The sequence below is a fragment of the Pollicipes pollicipes genome, unplaced genomic scaffold (genome assembly GCF_011947565.3).
Source record: "Pollicipes pollicipes isolate AB1234 unplaced genomic scaffold, Ppol_2.1 Scaffold_3447;HRSCAF=4054_pilon_pilon_pilon, whole genome shotgun sequence".
Classification (NCBI taxonomy): domain Eukaryota; kingdom Metazoa; phylum Arthropoda; class Thecostraca; order Pollicipedomorpha; family Pollicipedidae; genus Pollicipes; species Pollicipes pollicipes.
The window spans coordinates 17,163,484-17,183,345 of NW_023596297.1; the positions used below are offsets into that span (position 1 = coordinate 17,163,484).

The 19,862-nt window shown below is 49.4% G+C and overlaps 1 protein-coding gene across 3 annotated transcripts; it reads left to right on the forward strand.

The window, feature by feature from the left end:
- Positions 1–7,116: 7,116 nt before the first annotated feature.
- On the forward strand, positions 7,117–16,838 carry stas (Transmembrane protein stas). 3 transcript variants are annotated; one of them, XM_037214977.1, is made up of 6 exons: positions 7,117–7,292; positions 11,435–11,581; positions 13,931–14,059; positions 14,792–14,990; positions 16,051–16,189; positions 16,651–16,838. In XM_037214977.1, the coding sequence occupies exons 1-6, from the start codon at positions 7,228–7,230 to the stop codon at positions 16,818–16,820; spliced, it is 849 nt and encodes a 282-aa protein (XP_037070872.1). In that variant the 5' UTR covers positions 7,117–7,227; the 3' UTR covers positions 16,821–16,838. The 3 variants fall into 3 exon arrangements, with proteins under 3 accessions (XP_037070872.1, XP_037070871.1, XP_037070873.1); XM_037214976.1 differs by lacking the exon at positions 7,117–7,292 and adding an exon at positions 10,165–10,381; XM_037214978.1 differs by lacking the exon at positions 7,117–7,292 and adding an exon at positions 10,349–10,377.
- Positions 16,839–19,862: the final 3,024 nt, after the last annotated feature.

Below are 19,862 nucleotides of genomic sequence, written 5' to 3' on the forward strand. Positions count from 1 at the left end.
ATTGAGTCGTTTGCTTCTCCTTGTGCCAGGCTCTTACTTGTATTTCCCAGCAAAGCAGTCTGGCGCGGACCTCTGCGACGAAATTAACCTTGAGATGTCCAGCCAGTGGCTTACATCACTCCTTCTCACATCACAGCTTCTCACACCACACTTCACAACTACACCTCCTCGCATCACACCTATTCACATCTCACCTTGTCACATCACGCTTTTTCATATCACTTTAGGGATTGTCAGCGTTTGTGCTAGACAACATGCCAAAACACACAGCTTTTGTGTCCTCGCCGAAGAAACCCGGTGTCCGACGTCTGTAGCCAGAGAGGCCTACAGAGCTGGCTAGCGCAGAAAGGTGCATCGATCTCGGCGTCAGCAACCAGGCCAGAGATGCCTCAGATCAGTCAGATCACCAGTCCAGAGGTGCTTCAGATGAGCCAGATCACCAGGCCAGAGATGCCTTGGATCCGCCAGATCAACAGTCCAGAGGTGTCTCAGATCAGCGAGATCAGCAGGCCAGAGGTGCAACAGATCAGCGAGATCAGCAGGCCAGAGGTGCTTCAGATCAGCCAGATCACCAGGCTAGAGATGCTTCAGATCAGTCAGATCACCAGGATAGAGGTGCTCTAGATCGCCCAGCAACACTGAGCCGGCCCACAGCACGTGCTAAACACCATTCGTGAATGGGCACACGAGGTGCAGCAGCCTCCTCCAGGAGATCACAAGCTCAACGCCATCGAGCCGGTGTGGGAGCGCGTGCAGTCAACATCCCAGCGTTCCAGCTAGTTGGACCGGCAGACGAGGCTTGAGGTCGGCCATCTATCGGTGGCTTATGAAGCGTGAGCCGGCACTGTCTGTCACGCTGGCCGCGTTGAGAGACTGGGGGGACCAATCATGTGCATGGTTCGGTCGATCCGACCATTATCGATCTCGATGCCGATAGTGTTGATGGCGAATTTGTCCATGATTGGGAGTACAAATGCAACTGGGCGTACAAAGCCAACCCACGGTACGATCAATCCGGCCAAGTTTTCATTCAACCCTGGAATGTCTGGAGCGCCATTCCTTGTATGTGACCGAGGCGTATACATTTACATTCTGCTCTTCACATCACTGCTCGCATGTTCAATGTCACCACACGCTTAGCTGGCATGTGCGTGTGAAATTGTTAGCAGTGAATTATAATGAGCTCTGGGTGAGTTCGTGTTATGATAACCAGATCGGTTATTGACATCGGGGTCTTTGTGGCTATTTTTGAATCAGATGTAAGTGCAACTGTCCAGTTTGCAATGCCTATCCGCGAGTGACTCCTATGCATCATTGTTTATGTTGTAAGTTCAGCGTCCGCGTGTTTGTTCGTTTATCATCGCGCAAGTTTCGCCCGAATTGCGTTCCCGAACGGCCGGGCGAATTTTCAGTTGGAACGCGCCGTTCGAAAGGCTTCGGTCGTGGCCAGTACAGTACCGACTTTGGTTGTGACGCGACTCGCGACTAGCGTGTGGCACATGGCAGAGAGCCCGTTTTAAGCCCACAGACTTGACACGAGCGACAATAATTCACGAAGCAGTAACAAAATGGCAACACGTACCGCAATGCATGATGGATATATTAGCAACCAAGGGTCGGAGCGACATGAAAAGTCATTTGCCTGCAAAGACTCAAACGGGTAATCACAGCAAGTCGAGTATGAAGGCCACTTATCATCCGTTTACGAGTAGGAAGACATATTGCTGGATTTTTTTCGCGGTTGAATATTTAGGTCACAAATAGGTAGACAAAGCAGGTGGAGGCAAGAATCATGTTTTAAAGCGCCAACCATGCACCGGCTACAATTCACGCGAAAAACACAACTTTATGCGACGAATAAATGCGCCGGAAATCATTGGGCAAGCCGGAAATGCAATTTTTGCGTCGTGAAAAGGTCAAAGGTTGATCGCTTAATCACTACCGGTGATAATTTTAAGGAAAATGACTAGGCACACGTGACAAAACGACCAAGGTACCGGTGGCCTGCAGCAGCTATTCATATTTGGTTCATTTGTTACGGGCGAAAAAGTTAAACAACAGTGGTTGTCGAATGCACTGCTGGAACCCTTGCTCTGAGAAGTGTTAGAGAAACCTCACTCATCGAGCGAACAATGCTTTGCAAAGGGTGCGATAAGAGGGCTCATGGAATGTAGGCACAACTAAGTGAAGTCCGCTGCCACGTAAGAACAACACGTCCCCTGCTCAGACTGCGTTTGATTTAGAGCCACTGAGAGTGCGACAACCTAGAAATATTGCAACACCGTTGGTACTGACAGCGGTGAAAATATGACGACCTTGCGCTGGTGTTGACAGTGGCGAGAACGGTCCCTTGAAGCTCTTGAAATGGTTTCAAAACTCCAACCACAGCGGACATTTGGAGCAGAACTTGAAAGCTGGGCAGTGGCTGATTTGGTCGCAGAAGCACAGTGCAGGTTAATTACATTTGGGTACCTTAAATCCTTCTCAGGATGTTTAACATGTCATTTTTTGTCTACTCAGCTTCGCCGCAGGGTTTTGTGAGATGATATCGGTAAGCACTACGTCACCGTTCATCTTAGGTTTCAGTTGATGCCATCCCTGCAGTTTGCGGTCACTTCTTAAGACGCATGAAATAGGTTCCTCCAGACAATTACTACAACTGACTCCAAGCGCACACACCCACATAAACGGGATGGGAAGGGGGCGAGCGATCACCGACCGTTTTCGGTAAAAGTTGTACGTTATGCATTCTATGTTATTCACGAAAACCTGACTTACAGATGGAGTTTGTGCTCCCACGACCCATCTACGTCCCTGGTATTTAGCACATTAGCCCTGGTTCCTGCCAGGCCCCCGGCAGCCAGAGGTTGGGTCGGCTACGAAATCCCGTGAATAATGTTCCTAACATCCAGGAATAATGCAACAAATCATTCACTCAACGCGGCACTTCATCTCATGCTCTCTCATGCTTCGTCGCTTAGCAAAGCAAGCCGGCAAGCACATGTCTTTAGCCTACTTGCTTGGCATGCGTTTGTTTGTGTGTTTGTCGTCGCGCGAACTTCCGGGATCGAGTGATGAGCCCAACCGGCTCGCCGATTCCCAACCTGGCGCAACCAAAGCAGTTTCGATGATTGATAGCGAAGCAGCCCGCGGCTGGCGCGTGGCACGTGCTAGGAGGTTGGTTCTTACACCTATAGCTTTAACTTTGGTGAAAATAATTCACGAAACGGTAACGAAACGGCAAAATCACAATGCAATGCAGGGCGGATATCTCACCAACCAAGGGTCGCAGCGAGATGAAACTAGAAACTTTCAGCAGCAATTTGGACGTATCAAGAGATCGCATGAAGTCAGACTTGTCACGTGGCATGTGCCACGTAACACGCGCAGATGAGCGGCCAAGATAGATGTGCCGGTTTTTGAAGATCTTTCGCGTATTGTGCCATATCCCGACAGCCAGAGCAGTTGGAGGGGTGAACCCAGCTTCAAAGCGTTGACCAATGTAACGTTAACAATAAGTGCGAACAGCTTAACTTTATGTGACACACGGTTGCAATAAAAATTAATGAGGAAGCCGGAAATGCCGGCATTTTTGAAAAGGTGCTGAATGCAGCCCACTTAGTCAAAGCTGTCGATAGGGCCGCGGCAAAATTTGCGTCTACGTGTGTACCGATTTCATTAACGAATTATCACCCTTTCATTTCGCGTTGCTTGTCTGTCCTTCTTACAATTCAAATACAGCAATACAGCACATATTTGCGCCGCGAAAATGAAGCGGTTTATCGACCAGCCACCGCTGGCGAGTATTCTAACACGCACCCGGGTGGCCGGTGGAATACCCTTCGCTCGGGTGAAATGGTCAACTTGGCCCCCTTAGATTTCAGATACAAAGATGGTTAGGTAGACCAAATTCACAGGGTGGATTTACCTGTACGTAAGCTCACTTATGTCAGAATTTCAGGTCCCTACGTCATGGCCGTAGGGTCAAATAAGGTCAAGCAAGGTCGAAATTCATATTGGTGTGTTAAGTGCCCCTAAACATTCTCATGCCAGATTTTGACCTCGGTCATTTTAGCTCTGTGACCTGTTGTGACCTTAAAGACGCCCATGAAACGTGTTTATTGTGGTCCCTGTCATCAATAAATTCAAAATGAGCACCAGAAACTACCCCTTACAGAAAGCTTTCCATTAAAAAACAGGTTACTTTAAACCCTGGTCTAACCTTCATACCTGACCCCAGGTCAATGAAATTGATCGTAGGATGGCTTCGTGTAACACTCTGTTGATGCGTCACACTGCGAGATTTCCTAGAAATGCCATTCACCGACAGTCATGGCCTGACTTTGACCTGCCGTAGGTCAGCGACCTGACATGATACACGTAATTTTTACATGAAATTGACCGCTATTCATTTTTCTACAGCTATGCAACGCCGTTTTGAAATCAGCCTAAAAACCTTTGAGAGGGGGTGATTTGACCCCCACCCGAGCGCGTGTTAAGGAAAACGACAAAACGCGCGCGCCGTGTACTACTGCCGGGTGCGTGTATGTTACCTGCACCCGGTAGTAGTAATTTTCAGCTTTAACTTAGGGCTTTCGTTGCGGGCTGCGGCGAAAAGGTTGAGGCACAGTGACAATCAAATACATCACTTGAGCGTCTTGCTTTTAGAAATGTTAAAAACGCATAAGGAGCAATTTTTTGCGAAGGGTGCTATGAGAGGACTGATTGGAGCGAAGCCCACAGCTATCGCAAAACAGCGTGCCTGGTTTCACGGGCATGTTTTGGAGTCGCCGAAGAGCGAATAAAACATTCCTGTTGTGCTAATAAGTGACGGGATTGAAATGAGAGAGATCAACATTGACGACAGGGAAACTGTGAGATCTGGCATTGGCAGTGGCAGCAAGAACAGTTTTCTTAAAGTTTTTGAAATGTGTTGCAATTACTTTGTCTTAGTGAGTGGATCGTAGACTATGGCTAGTTAGTAGGCGAGGCAGCAGGTTAAGTAGCAGAATGCGTCGGATGATGGTCTCGAGTCTGTTTTTGATATTCATGTGGCACGAAATCGGCAAACGCAACACGGTAACGTTTATTTCAGGTTCTGGCTAACGCTATTACTATGGTTTACGACTTTTCTTGAAACATAAAATGGAGTTTTCCATGCATTTGCAGCGACCCTCCCAGGACATGCACGCACATAACATAAGAGCGGAGGGAGCAGGTGATCACCGACCATCCGTGAGATGTGTATGTGATGTATCCCATGTGGCTGCACGAAAAAAAAAACTGGCTACAGATGAATTTTGCTTCCAGTGACCAACATACCTATCTGGTATTCATCACATCACCAGCGGTTTCTGCTAAGGATCCTAGCAGTCAGGGGTCAGATCGGGCAGGACATCCTACGAATAATGTTGAATACATCTATAAGGAATGCAAGCACAATTCGTCCATAGAACGCCACAGGTTTTTTCATGTGTTTTCTAAGAGTCCGTGCCAACGCTCAGCGAAGCAAACCGGCACGCACTTGTGCCCACACTTGATCGTAACAGGTGTGTGAGTTAAAAAAACCTGCTGAAGCTCCAAGGCACCGGTTTGCACAGCTGTCTCTATCAAACCGGGCCAGCTGATACGGGGCAGCGCCATGGCCGGCCGGCAGTCAGCTAGTCCGAATCAGCGCTGCAGCCGGCCGGTAATCAGCTGTTCGCCAACAATTGGACCAACCAGACACGAGGCAGAAATTCGGCGGTTTTCCTTTCAACGCTAGCCTCAAGATTTCAGTTTTGCAGTTTGTAGACGAGTGCTTGTGAATACTGCATTAAACAAAGCTCGTGAAGGGTGTTCACTAGTACTTAAGATTGTAAGGGCACCTTGATGATCACCGGCTACTGTTGGTAAGCAAACGGGGTAAACCCTTAGCCCCGGTCGTGCGATAATTGGAATATCAAAATTAAGTGTTTGGGCTATGCCATTTCCACTGCCCATCCGCAGCTGGAGCCCTCAGTCAAGACATGATGGACGTTCCCATCGCACTGAGAGGTTCCGTGTTCAAAAATAATTTCAGTAACCAAGCTATCTTATTACACGAATTTTGTGCCTCATCTTTTGCATCTAACTGACTAACTTTTTTATCCACCTCAGTCATACGGCAAGCCATCTGTGAGCGGCCATTCAACCATGGACGTAACCAAAGTGATGGGATGCGAGGACCGTGCCCCCCCCCCCCCCCCCCACACTCCTAGCGAAAAAGCCCGCGTTAGAGACTAGTGATTTCGCAGGTATTTGCTTCAGATTTCCAGGAGTTAGGAAAGAATATGACATTCGGTTTTTACCCGTGGGCAAAATTCTGGCTACGTGGCTGCATTCAGCCACGACTGACATCGCACACCATGCGAGTCAAGGATACAGAGCTACCTGCAGTCGCAGGCAGCTGGCATTGTTGCCTGCTGGTCGCACGATTGATGGTCAAATACCCTCTCGTTATCAACCATTCATTACGCCGTGACTACCTCCCCGCAGCAGAACTGACGGGCCCGACTCGAGGCCGTACCGGTCTGGCAGTGAGCGATGACAAGGGACAGCGATACTCGGACCTGGGAACCCAGAAATACTCGCTGCATTTTCAAGGATTACGACAAACGCTCAACTTCGATATGTGCCGTCATGTTTTGACCAAACCTTTTCCAACGTTGGCGCGGATTAAGGTGTGGTTCACATTACAAATGCAGTACAGTCGAACATTTATTTCAATGACTACCCCGAAAAAACACCCCGACGACGCGTTTGACTGTGACAGGACGCCTTCCCAGACGCCAAGGATCAAGGCCACCGGACCAACCTCAGTGACCCGGTCAGTGAAGGAGGCCCAGTGATCACCACGCCTTGAACCCTGCGTGAAAACATCCCGCGCACCCTGGGGGCGCGGCCGCTCACTTCGGTGTTGTGTCGCACATTGTCGCGGCTCCGTTGACCTGGACGGTCGCCACTCTGTTTACTTAAAGTAAGTACGCCGCAAGGCGCTGGGCACAGATTAAGGTTCAAGGTGCACGCGGGCCGTCGCGCTTATCTGGAGTGGCTAGTAACGCTGCAAACCTTTGCTCCATTGTCCTGTGGAGGCGGTCGGTGGCGGCTGGTCGGCTCAGCGCGAAGCCAGGGTGGGGCAGGCGGGTGCTGAGTGCCGGGCGTGGGTCGAGCGGCGGAAGGAGCTGTTGCCAGCTACTGCGGAAGACTATGGAGCGTTCGTGCGTGATCACGCTGGAGAGCCAGCCGCCATCCGGCCTGCCGCTGTCTCCACGGTGAGTGGCGCTTTCAGCAACGGCTCACAACGAGCGCTCCGGGACGTGGGGCCTCCCCGTCCTGTGGCGTCGGGGCCATGTGCAGGGACGTGGGGCCTCCCTGTCCTATGGCGTCGGGGCCATGTGCAGGGACAACTGGGCGTGAGGCCTCCCCACCCTCTGGTGTCAGGGCCATGTGCAGGGACAGCTGAACGTGAGGCCTCTCCGCCCTCTGATGTCAGCGTCATGTGCAGAGATGTGGGCCTTCCTGCCCTCTGGTGTCGGGGCCAAGCGCAGGGACAGCTGAACGTGTTTACCGTCTACGTTACGCGACTTACGGCTCTGGCAGTGGCACCACTAGCGAAACCCTCTTGCACCAGAAATCTCAGTGACTGAAGCCTTTGTAGTGGTAATGGATGCCGTAAGCGTGGAGTGGACCGAGGAGACAACCTTTTTATTCCCAGAAAACTTAAGATTTAGCCCACCGGCGTTGCATGTAGAAAAAAACAGGCCCAATGTCGTGTTTGCTCGCCCCCATCTCCGTAGATGATTCATTATCGTCTGGAAAGGTAAAATCACCGGTGTTCTAAGGTGGAATGACAAGGGCGCGGAAGCTTTGTCGCAAACAAGTTGTAGAGCGCACGGCCCATAGACAACGCGGGAAAGGAGACTTTAGCAGAAACTGGATAGAAGATCGATATCGTTCTTTATTGGAACCTTAAAGTCATACATACTGCTGGACTAACGGTGCAGATGTGATGAAACCCATGCTCTTTGCAACCATGCAATCTAAGATCACACTCCTGGTTCAGCTAAGTTGGGAGTTTTAGGCCGCCTGCTTTGTGTTGAAGTTGTTTTACGTAAGCTCAAGTAACGTCTTCTGTCAGTACGCTACAATCCATGCCGCGTGTCGTCACTGTCAGTGTCACTGGGTCAGAACAACTGTCCCAGTGACAACTGACACAGACACAGTGAACCGAGACCGCTGAAACAGCGCGACTGACCCAGTTACAACTGACGCAGTGACAACCGAACCAGGGACAACTGAACCGTAACTACATAGCCCTAACACTTCTATAACTCAAACATGGCCGCTCAAATCATGGCGATTGCGTGATCCACTCACCTCGCTCGTAATCAAACGTTGGCTTGATTTTTTTCGTTTGTAGTCGTTATTTGTACAAAAATTCGCGTGCATAATATTTTAGATGAATGGGTCATCCGACACAATGACATTGGAAAGATGGTGTTTGGTCTAGCTAACGACAGACCGACGAATTTTTGCCTAGCCACCAACATTTCAAGGTATGGAGCAACTTCCTCCAGTGGTGGCAGCTTACCCCCAACTTGAAATCTGGCGAGGGGGGGGGACTTCCCCTGACTTGTAGGGTCTGTGGAGGGCCATTTCCGGTATGTTAAAGGCCCACTCTGGAAATGTTAAGGGATGATATAAGCCTGTAAACGTCCATTAGTTCCTGCCTAGTGTTCATTCTGGCCTATTAAGAGCTCATTATGACCATAGGAGGGCACTTCTGAGCCCGTAAAGAGCCTATTCCGCCCAGTGGGAGGCCCATTATTGACTATGGAGAGCTGATTCCGGCATGAAGAGGCCCATTTTGATCTGTAGGGGCGGCCGATTATTGACTGCAAAGGACTCACTCGTGCCTGCAGAGGGTCCATGCTGGCCTTAAAAGGGTCCGTCCTGGCCTTTAGAGGGCCCATGCTGGCCTTAAGAGGGTTCGTCCTAGCCTTTAGAGGGCCCATGCTGACCTGTAAGGGATCCGGTATTGACTGTGGCGGGCTAATTTTGGCCTGCAGAGGGGCTATTCTGGCCTGCAGAGGGCTTATTCGGACCTATAGAAGGGCTATCACCGACTACAGAGGATCCGTTTTGGCATGCACAGGGGCCCATTTACGCTTGCTTAGTGCCTAATCTGGCTCGTAAAGGTGTTATTATTGGCTGTGGAGGGCCAATTCTTGCCTGAAGAGAGCCATTCTGACCAGCAGAGAACACATCATTTACCGAGAAGAACCCATTCTGGCCTGTAGAGAGCTCATCCTGACCTGTGGATGGCCCATTGTGACCCGTAGAGGGCTCATTCTGTCCTAAAGAGAGCCCATTCTGTAATGCAGACGGCATTTTGTCGGTTATGGGAAGCCCATACTGGCATGTAGAAGAGCTCATTTAAGCCTGTAGAAGGATCCATCCTGGCCTGTAAAGAGCCCATTCTGGCCTAACGAGGACCCATTCTGACCCGTTAAGGGCCTATTCTGACCGGTAGTGCAAAGTGGACCCATTCTGATCTGCAAAGAACGCATTGTTGGCTATGGAGGACCTATTTTGTTCCACAGATGCGTTCCACAGAATGGACGTGTCCATTCTGACCCATATTGTGTTTATTCTGGACTATGGAGACTCGATTTTTGACTGTGGAGGGCTCGTTCTAACTTGCAGAGGGCTTATTATTAACGGAGGTGTTCCAATTCTGCATTAAAGAAGGCCCATTCTGGTCTCGGGAGGGGTCATTCTGACCTTTTGAGGGTCCATCGCTGACGGTAAAGGGAGTATATTAGCTGGCTGAGGGCGAACTGGCCTGCAGAGGGCCCATTCTCACCTGTATAAGATCCATTCCAGGTTGTAAGGGGCTAAATATCAGAGTTTTGGGGGCCCATTTTAACATTTTGAAGCTTGACCCCAAGTTGAACAAAGTTCCCACGCCCCTGGTCCGCGCCTAATAGTCGTTTTTAGGGGTTTAGGTACGAAACGATAATTTTCTTCATCTTGATGAAAATCGATGTAATTTGGCAGCTTTTCGGCGCGCCTGCTTCACACTGCCATATTGTGCTATCCATATGATCATTAACCAATCCGAGCACGAAATTCACATGGCAGTACACAAATCTCTGGTCCTATTGGCTATTTCATGGGCCAAAGCGATGACGATTTTATTCCTGTGTTACCTAGAACATAATGAGTAACAAACGATACAAGCCGAAATCGGCGCGGTTAAGACATATTTCAGAAGACTTCTCGTCATGACAGGGAGACGTGTCATTTCATTTCCCTCCTCGTTCGAGGGCGGCGGGGTGCGTCGTGCGTTGCTTGGTCGGTATGTGGGTTTGTGTATGCAGTCTTCTGCTCTTGTTTTACAATATCACCCAACATTGTCATTTTTATTGTGACTTTGGGAAACAGGCAATTGTGCATGGACTGAGGCCTATTAGCTTCTTAGCGTGCTTGCTGGTTTTATGGGATGCACTTGTTCCCTGCTCCATTTATTTGTCATTGAATCTTGTGACCTCATGATTTGTGTGCATATGTGTGTGCACCTACCTTCTTATATAATCTAATAATTTTTTTAGGTAGGTAATGCTTTTTGATGCTGTGTAAATTTCTACAGGCACAAAGCTATATTTTTGTGTTGTTTTTCCTTTGTTTCAGGATTAATGCTTGGCTTCTTGATTTACTTTATCATTTGGCACATACTTCTATAGGTCAGGAAACAGTCCATGCTGCATACCTTTGGCTTGCATGTGTTTGTGTGCTAGCACTGCTAGTCAGCTCCCAAATTGTGTTTGTGTGGCTTTTGTGTGGCTGCACACATGTTTCTGGTAGAAGCTGTGGCTGTTTGACTGTGCTGTGATTGCATATGTGTGACTGCATACATACATACATAAGCAAAATGTTTGCTTTCAATTTCAGGCATGCTTGCATGACATTGACATGCACAATATTGGGATTGGGGAACTCACCAAAGATAGCCTGTTAAGCTAACACTTTCTTTCTATCCAAGTTGGCCAAAATACAGTACAATTTTGCCATAGACTGGTGGCTAGATTGTGTCATCAGGGTTTAATATTGCACGCAATACTGTGACATGACCACTCAACCTTCCTCCCTCAGCAGGCAAAGAATGATTAAAACAAATACAAAATGAATACAAGTATAGAAGCCTTGATAGACTCAGACATCACCAAAATGCTTTATGATTTTAATTCTCAATGGCACATTCTGATTAACTTAATTTTATAGCTTGTTTGTATGTGTATGGGTTTTGTGACAATGTAAGTGATGACATTTGATATCCGTTAAGTTAGTATTGCTTGAGCAAAACATTGCTGAGGAATGTCTGTCTGATGATTATCTAATATTTCTCTTGCAGTTTGGGTATACCAAGAAAGCGCCCTGTGATCATCATGCACCCAGCATCACCCAGTACCAGGCAGTCATTCATAGCTCTTGGCATTATTTTTGCAACATCACTCCTCTGCCTGGCATATGTATACACAATATTTCCAGAGATGACAAGGTAAGAATGCTTTCTTTCCAGTTGCCATTGTCATGCAGTGAATGTCTTGAATTGGAGCTGATCATGCCATCCTGTCAATAATTTATTGGTACATGATATATCATGAGCTCATATGCTCCTTACAAAAAAGCAAAACCAAACAGGAAGCATGAAAGCATATCAGAGCTCATCTGTCATCATACACTTTCTGTCCAATAGCACAGCAGGAAAAAATGATGACACTGAAGTGTATTGTGTATGATTGTTCAGCATTTTTAGTTGAATACGTTTAATATTCCATTTATCAATTGTGAAAATCATCTCAAGTTTGATTCCAATTTGGGCCAGATTTGTACACATGTAGGTCATCTTTATGATGTGCGGTGCTGTTTGCTGTGCTGTATCACATTCACAACCTGTCTTGTACTTGTGTGATGCAAGCATGTCTTGCACCTCACAGTCTCTTGCATCACACGTGTCCTCTGAAGAAGAAGACCAAGGGGTCCACTGGGCTACCATTAAGGAAAAATGTTAATACTATTTACACATCAAATCTACCAGGTCCAAAATCTTGCATTGATTTGGTGGACGATTGTGTCGTAATTGATGGATTTGCTGTACGAAAAACCGTGATGTGTGCCAGCTTTGCATATTTCTCACTGGCAAGCACAGTAGGATGCAGCAGAAGAAATGCACACTACACAGCACATTTGAGGGGATGGACCCGCTGGAGTAAGTGCCTCGTACGAAGTGTGATGACTTGGTGTGTTGATGTAAGCATCGCGAGCTGCTCCGCGGCAGTAAGTGTTCTTGACAACCGACATACTACAAAGCGACGACATAATACCGGACATTTACTGCCATTATGTGGACGATACCTTTATTGTTAGGGACACGCGTCAACTAGAACGTCTCACAAATTTACGGCCGTTATGTGGACGATACCTTTATGTCTAGGGACATGCGTCAACCAGAACGTCTCACAAGTGCCTTTAAGGAACGATCTGGATTAAGATTCAAGAGAACTAATTAGGGACAATCTAGATCTCTGTGTTGACGTGACTTTTGATGGAAAAGAGCGGCGATTTAGGACGGCTGCATAACGAAAGCAGGCTAACAACGGACGGTGCTTAAAGGTATTGTTCCCCATTTGTATGGTGTATTGAACGGAAATAGCCAATTTAGTCATTGGGTGCAGTTCACAGCCCTTCTTAGCAGCTAGACCCGTCTAGTTTCTGAGTTACACGCTCACAAAAATCTGCAGACTATTTTAAGGTCACGTGGGCGTTTATGACGCCGTGATAGCGTCACTCAAACCCTCTCATTCAATTACCTATACGACAATCAAGGCCAAGAAAATGTAAGTGTCGTATTGTTCACATTTGGTGCTCGTTAGCGCGGTGTCCAGATGTAACAGCCATCAATGGGCTCTTAGTGTTGTGCAAGGTATGATGACGTAATCAAACAATGACATATTAAGGAGCTTCTCTACTAAACAGAGAAACTGTGTTGTCTGGGACAGACTTTTTGACTTATACTATTAAGTATACCATTAGTTATAAGAAAGCTGATTTCATGGCATGTGATGCTTGCTTCAATACCTTCAAATGTGGCACATTCCCTTTGGGGACTGACGTTGAGCGTCCTCGATGCCACGCAATTAGCCTGATGACATCATTCCACAGACTTGCATTGAGTCATTGGTCTGATTTGACAGTATTTCATTTAGAATTGGTATGAATCAGACGGATCTTGGTGGATACCGGTTTTGGAAGTTCTGACATTGAAAACAAAGTCCAACGACCTGTGACAGGACACTTTGGCAATAAACCAAGACAAACAACCAACCATTCAGCTGCATGATCAAAGTTATATAACATCTGCCTACAAACAAGACGAAAAAGCTGTACGTGAAATCATCTCTGGACACGTGAAAGGCGAGAACAGCCACATAAAAGGCATTGCCATTCATTATCGCAACAGGAAAATCTCCAACTTTCTTGTGAGAAACAGCCCTGACAAACTTGACAAGCGTAAGTGCACCAATGGAGTGTATCAGTTTAAATGTAATCTCGAAGGCTGCAAACTTCGTTCCAAACACTACGTTGGCGTGATCACAACGACACTCTTACGGTGTCTGACGATGCGCTTACGCGACGTACGTAGCACCTCTGGAGTACTTGCGACACGAACGTGACAGGACGTTAACACAATAGCACCTGACTGACGATACTGACATTCCTCAGAAGTGCAATGACAGAGGACGCCCTGAAATTTGGGAAAGGACATTTCTCAGCGAGATGTCATTGAGATGTGACCGAACTAATTTACAGGATACGCCAATGACCTCTGCATAATGTATTCTTTCAGTGAAGAGAAGCAAGATTTCAAGCTACCAAGAGACATCGATGATGCTAAGAGGCTTGGCAAAGTTCTCAATGTATACAAGGAGCAGTACTACTTTGAAGTCATGGCTGGGATCTTCATCACCTATATATTGTATCCTTTAGTTTCATATTGTATACACGAATGAGCGTTTTCAGATTGATTGGGCCACCTGGCCGCGCACGATTTCTTCCAGGTTTTGCGATTGTGACGTCCACGTTACTCAATTTGCGATATCATAGGCCGGGTTTCTGTGTGATTCCACATACCATATCGGACAATGAAGTTTGATATATGTCTAAGCCATGCGTTCTACTCATCGAGGAATATTTCAGCCTTTCCCTTCTTACGTGGTGTTTCAGTCAGCTATGGTAGCAACCTTGTTCATGTAGGCTGTGGCGAATACCGTTTTTATCCGTGCATTTTTAGAGATAGGGAGAGAGAGTATATGGCAGCTCTCTCTCTCTCTCTCTCTCTCTCTCTCTCTCTCTCTCTCTCTCTCTCTCTCTCTCTCTCTCTCTCTCTCTCTCTCTCTCTCTCTCTCTCTCTCTCTCTCTCTCTCTCTCTCTCTCTCTCTCTCTCTCTCTCTCTCTCTCTCTCTCTCTCTCTCTCTCTCTCTCTCTCTCTCTCTCTCTCTCTCTCTCTCGCTCTCTCTCTCGCTCTCGCTCTCGCTCGCTCTCGCTCTCGCTCTCGCTCTCGCTCTCGCTCTCGCTCTCGCTCTCGCTCTCGCTCTCGCTCTCGCTCTCGCTCTCGCTCTCGCTCTCGCTCTCGCTCTCGCTCTCGCTCTCGCTCTCGCTCTCGCTCTCTCTCTCGTGAGAAAGTTTCCTTGACCGGAGGTGTTGTCAGTCTGCAGACGTTCGCCATCCCTGGCTCCATCTTCCTCTCAATCCTCACCGGCTTCCTGTTCCCGTTCTGGGCGGCGCTGGTGCTCGTCTGCTTCTGCTCGGCCACCGGCGCCTCCTTCTGCTACTTGCTGTCCTACATGGCCGGCAGGAAGATCGTACACAAGTACTTCCCCGAGAAGGCCAAGGAGTGGGCACTCAAGGTGAGCGCCGGCCATCGGCGAGCGGCTAACGGTGGCTGAGAGCATCCAGCGCGCTCCGGGCGTGAACCGTGCTACTTAAAACAAAAACATAAAAAGTTGGTCCAATGGTCCAAACATGAAAACGAAAAACAAACATCTGCTGGTCGCTGGCGCATGTCAATGCCTTTACTGCTACTACCCAGCCACTTAAATATTATTTCGTCAACAATTGGCAGCATTGCTAAAGATGTACGATTTGTGTAAGGCATCTGGTTTTCTACCTGGTTTTTTGCTCGGTTCACGCGGTTTTTCTGCGCTACGATTAAATGGATTAAGTCGTGCATTGTAGACAGAAGAAGCGATGTGTTGTAACTTCAACTTGTCAGGGGACAATATCAGTCGAGCTATTTGCTTTATGCTGTTAACATTCATTCATTTGACTGCATTGACAAAACTCGGTATAGTTATGTCAAAATAGCCAATGCTTGCGTGAGCACATAGTTAAACCAGCTGTTTTGTCCATCAGGGTCAGGGTTCACATGACAAGCACTGCTTAACATGCACCCTGATCCCAACAAGCTGTGGAAACGAAATGTTCGGGTTTTGTTTGTCTTGAAAATAGCATCTCCTGCTTTTTCAAAGGTTGCTCATTGTCGATATTAGAGCTCCTAACTCAACGTCAAAAAGCAGGAGCCCAAGGTCTTTCGTGCTTATATAAAGTATATGCTTATTGTTCTTCGTGTGTTAAACGAAACGCACGTTCATTTTTTGATAATACGTTGAACGAGCTTTCCTGTCAATGTGCTCTTTTAAGGCTCATAACGCTTACGTATACACGTTGAACGACGGCAGGTGACCACAAATCCATTCTTACGTGTCATTAATCCCGAATGGCGCAAGGGACAAGACATGGTCAAAGTCCGGGGCGGCTACACAAGCTTCGCAGGATTAAGGCATACCTAGTTCAAGCTAGTGTTGTGTCCCAAAAAAGGCAGCGAGCCAGTCTCTTAAGTCTTGTACATCATGCGCCACACGAGGCGTGCAACGGTTGACGAGCTCTCACCCTTGCCTGCTGTTTCAGGTGGCCAATCAGAAAGACAATCTGCTCAACTATATAATTTTCCTCCGGATTACCCCCTTCCTGCCCAACTGGTTCATCAACATCACGTCCCCGGTGATTGAGGTGCCTCTGACGCCGTTTTTCATCGGGACGTTTATCGGTGAGAGCTCATCGATTGTCCGCACTGGACACACATGTCACCGCCGTTGCTGGGCCATAAACATCTGAATGCGTACAAGCCGAGTCTCTCCCTTTATCGGTGAGGTTGTAGGGTCTGGTGTTTCTGTAGGGTAGCTATTGCAACTGGTGCTTGAACTAGTAATCCTTGAGTAAAGGGGATTACTGGTCTTGGCGTTTCTTCGGTGTTGCGCTGTCTGGTTTTCTTTGTTTTCACCTCAGAGGGTTTTTCGTTTAAGGCTGAGGGCGGAAAAAAATTATTAATTCCCAGCCCCGTCTGAAGCAAGAATGAGACCGTCTGCAGCCCGATAGTGAAGTCAGTATTTCGAACCGGTGTGTTCCGGTCCGCTGTCGTTCGCCCACCTGTTACCACCATCTGCCGCCGCGCTGGCGTGGCGCCACCGGTTGTTCGCTCGCCTGTTACCACTGTCTGCCGCCGCGCAGGCGTGGCGCCACCGTCGTTCGTGGCGATCCAGGGCGGTACGACTCTGCAGCAGCTGACGTCATCCAGCGACGCCGTCTCCTGGGCGTCGGTGGCCTGGCTGGCCGTGTTCGCCGTGCTATCGCTGGTGCCCATCCTCTTCAAGCAGAAGCTAAAGCAGCGCTTCGACTAGCCTGGGGCGCGGCTAGGCCCGGTGTCCTGTTGCCCGGCAGTGGCGACGGAGCCGCCGCCGGACGGGCCCGGCCAGCCGACCATGGGCGTGGGCAGTGGGGGCACGCCTCGTCTCGACCAATGACCGGTTTCGTGTGGCGAAACTGCAACGTGCGCCGTTTTTGTTTTTCTTTTTTAACGGCGCCGCCTCACGTGTGCCAGGAGTTGCCTGGCTTCGCGAGCACCCACTTCGCTCGTGAGTTGTTATGAATCAAAATCGGAAAGAATCGCGCAGCCCATCTGCTTCAATGGTGCAATATAAACGCATCGCAAATTGCAGTTTCGCTGTACGAAGCCGGCTTCAGGTTGTACGAAGTGTCTGACCGCGTTCGGACCGTCGGTGTGTTCTCCTCCGTCTCCGACTAGCAAATGTCCGGGGTTGGATAGCTGTGATACCAGCTAGACATGTCCACTTAGGGTTTATTATGCTGACCATTAAGTCTTTACGGTGTAGATGGGGTCCTAAGGACGTCCAACTGTGTGCTAGTGATGTGTTTATTCCCTTCTTCCCCGTGTTGTGTAGCTGGACCCCCTTGAACTCTCGAACAAACATAACCGGACTCCTTCAAACATTCCCCGTGGTGTTTTATCGTCAGTTCCGCAACCGTCGTCCATGCTGAGATTGGTGCGGCGCATCCATTTTTACATTTCACTTCCTGGCAGCTTGTCTGTTCGACCCTTCGATGTTGGAACATTGCAAAATGTAATGATCTGGCGAGCCGGACTCGTGGTGCAGCGGCGTGCGGCATAATCACCGAGGGGTTGGTCGAAGCGAACGTCGCTGACACTTGGCATGCCTTTTCCAAATCAAAACAGGTCCCACCCAGTCCGCCCGCAGTGACGGTTGCCCCCCCCCCCCCCCCGTTCAGCAGTCCCGTCCACCTGGCCCGCAGTCGGCGAGGCAGCCATGCGCTGCTCCCGGCGAGGCGCGCTCCTCCCCGCGCTGTGAAGTCGGGGCCTGCCGGAAGTGCCGCGGGCCGACTGGCTCCTGTCCCGCTGCGCGCTCTTCCCCGCGCTGTGAAGTCGGGGGCCGCCGGAGGTGCTGCGGGCCTACTGGCTCGTGTCCCGCTGCGCGCTCCTCCCCGCGCCGTGAGGTCGGGGGCCACCGGAGGTGCTACGGGCCGACTGGCTCCTGTTCCGCTGCGCGCTCCCCCGCCTGACGAGCGCGCGAAGTCTCGGAAACGGGTGGGCACCGCGCGTGACAATGTGATGTGCTGTGGTCCGACTCCAATGGCCAGTAATCGTGGGTGTGGCGTTGCGTGTCGATGTTGTCTGAGATTGACCGGGTGTGGAGCCGGTCTTGTAAGCGGCTGGGGTGCAGCAGTTCCTAAGACCGTGCGCCATGCATACCTGTGTTCGTAACGTTGCTGTGTCAAAACGCGAGCGTTAGTCCTATTGCGTTGTACGACCGGAGAATTCTGATATACCCGAGGAGATCCCATTTTGACGCACTTGAACTGTGAACTTAGCGTACTGTGAAACTACTGTGAACATAGGGAAGCTAACTTAAACTAAGTTAAATACTTCACTTACGAAGCTCAGTTAAAGAAGTTTATTGTGGACCCATGAATCCAAGCATTCTTGTCGAATAAACCCGCTATGCCCTGACAGGCAGAACCTGATGGACCACAGGCAGCGTGTGTGCATCTCAGCTGTGTTTCCGCTCACCGCTCATGTTGCGTGCTGGTACAGAGACGGGTAGCTGTGTGATGAGCTGCTATTTAACTGACGGACCGCCACAAAGGTCATGCTCGTGCCACCGGCGCCAGAATCACTTGATTGAATGCGCCGGCGCGGGCTGGTCGTGAAACCTGGCGACTTATCGAAATACATGTGATGTCAATGCCATCTCTGGTGGTCAGCGTCCTCGCCTGGCCTGCTTTTGAGCTCGCCTCCGTGCCGTACTCGCCGCGTCGGGTGTCTGTGCCGGGAGGTGTCCTCACGCACACCGGCCACACGGACATGTTCGCTTGAAAATGGAATCGGGCCCCTGCACGGGTCGTGTTACGAAGTCCGGCACAACACAATATCGTAGTGATCGTCTTTTAAACATTAGGAAGTTTAACGCGTCTGCGTTAGCCACTGCGCGTCTGGGAAACCAGAGGTACGGGGTTGGATTCCCCGCGGTGCCCGCCCTTCCTGCCAGGGTGAGAGGCAGGCGACGCCATATAGCCCCAGCAGCTGAGTGCGCCGTAAAGCCCCAATAACACACAAACATTGAAAAGTGTTAACTAGGGGTTGTTCTTCGTACAATTGTACGGAGATGCGCACTTCATACATATATTGATATATATATATATATATATATATATATATATATATATATATATATGTATATACATATGTAAATGCTGGTACATCACTGTATCCCAAAATGATGACGTTTTATTTCTCCCACGCATTGTCCTTTCGCTTGAAGCGTACTCTTCCAGTTCACTAGGTCAAGCATCAGATCTACATCACCGAGATGGTTGAACGTCTGAGCCAGGGAGACAGAACCTTAGGAATCCTTGTATAGGCATTACATACAGCGGTTAGGCAGGATATCTGAGCTTAGATTACGTTGTCATTGTCGTCTAATGCTGAGACAGTCTACTCTGAAAAAGTACAAGGTTAGCTGTTAGCTCGGTTCCGTTTTGCCTGAGCTGATTTTTCTTTCAAATTGGGCGCAAAGGAAGCTTCGGCGCCCGCTCTCCAGGTGGGCGAACGGGACCCCTCATCGCTGTTCTGACCGGTGTACCGTTTGTCCATTGCGCCGTGCCATGACATGTCACGGGCTATCACTCGATATTACGTTGGTCCGCTATCACTCACAGGCACCGCATCACGTTGGTCTACAGTTGCCCAGACGGGTTACGCCTGTCTGGGCAACTGCCCGTGCCAACTGCCAGTCGGACCCGTGTCATCTCCGGCGGGTCCGTCGGAGGTGCCGCGGGCCGACTGGCTCGTGTCCCGCTGCGCGCTCCTCCCCGCGCCGTGGGGTCGGGGCCCGCCGGGGGTGCCG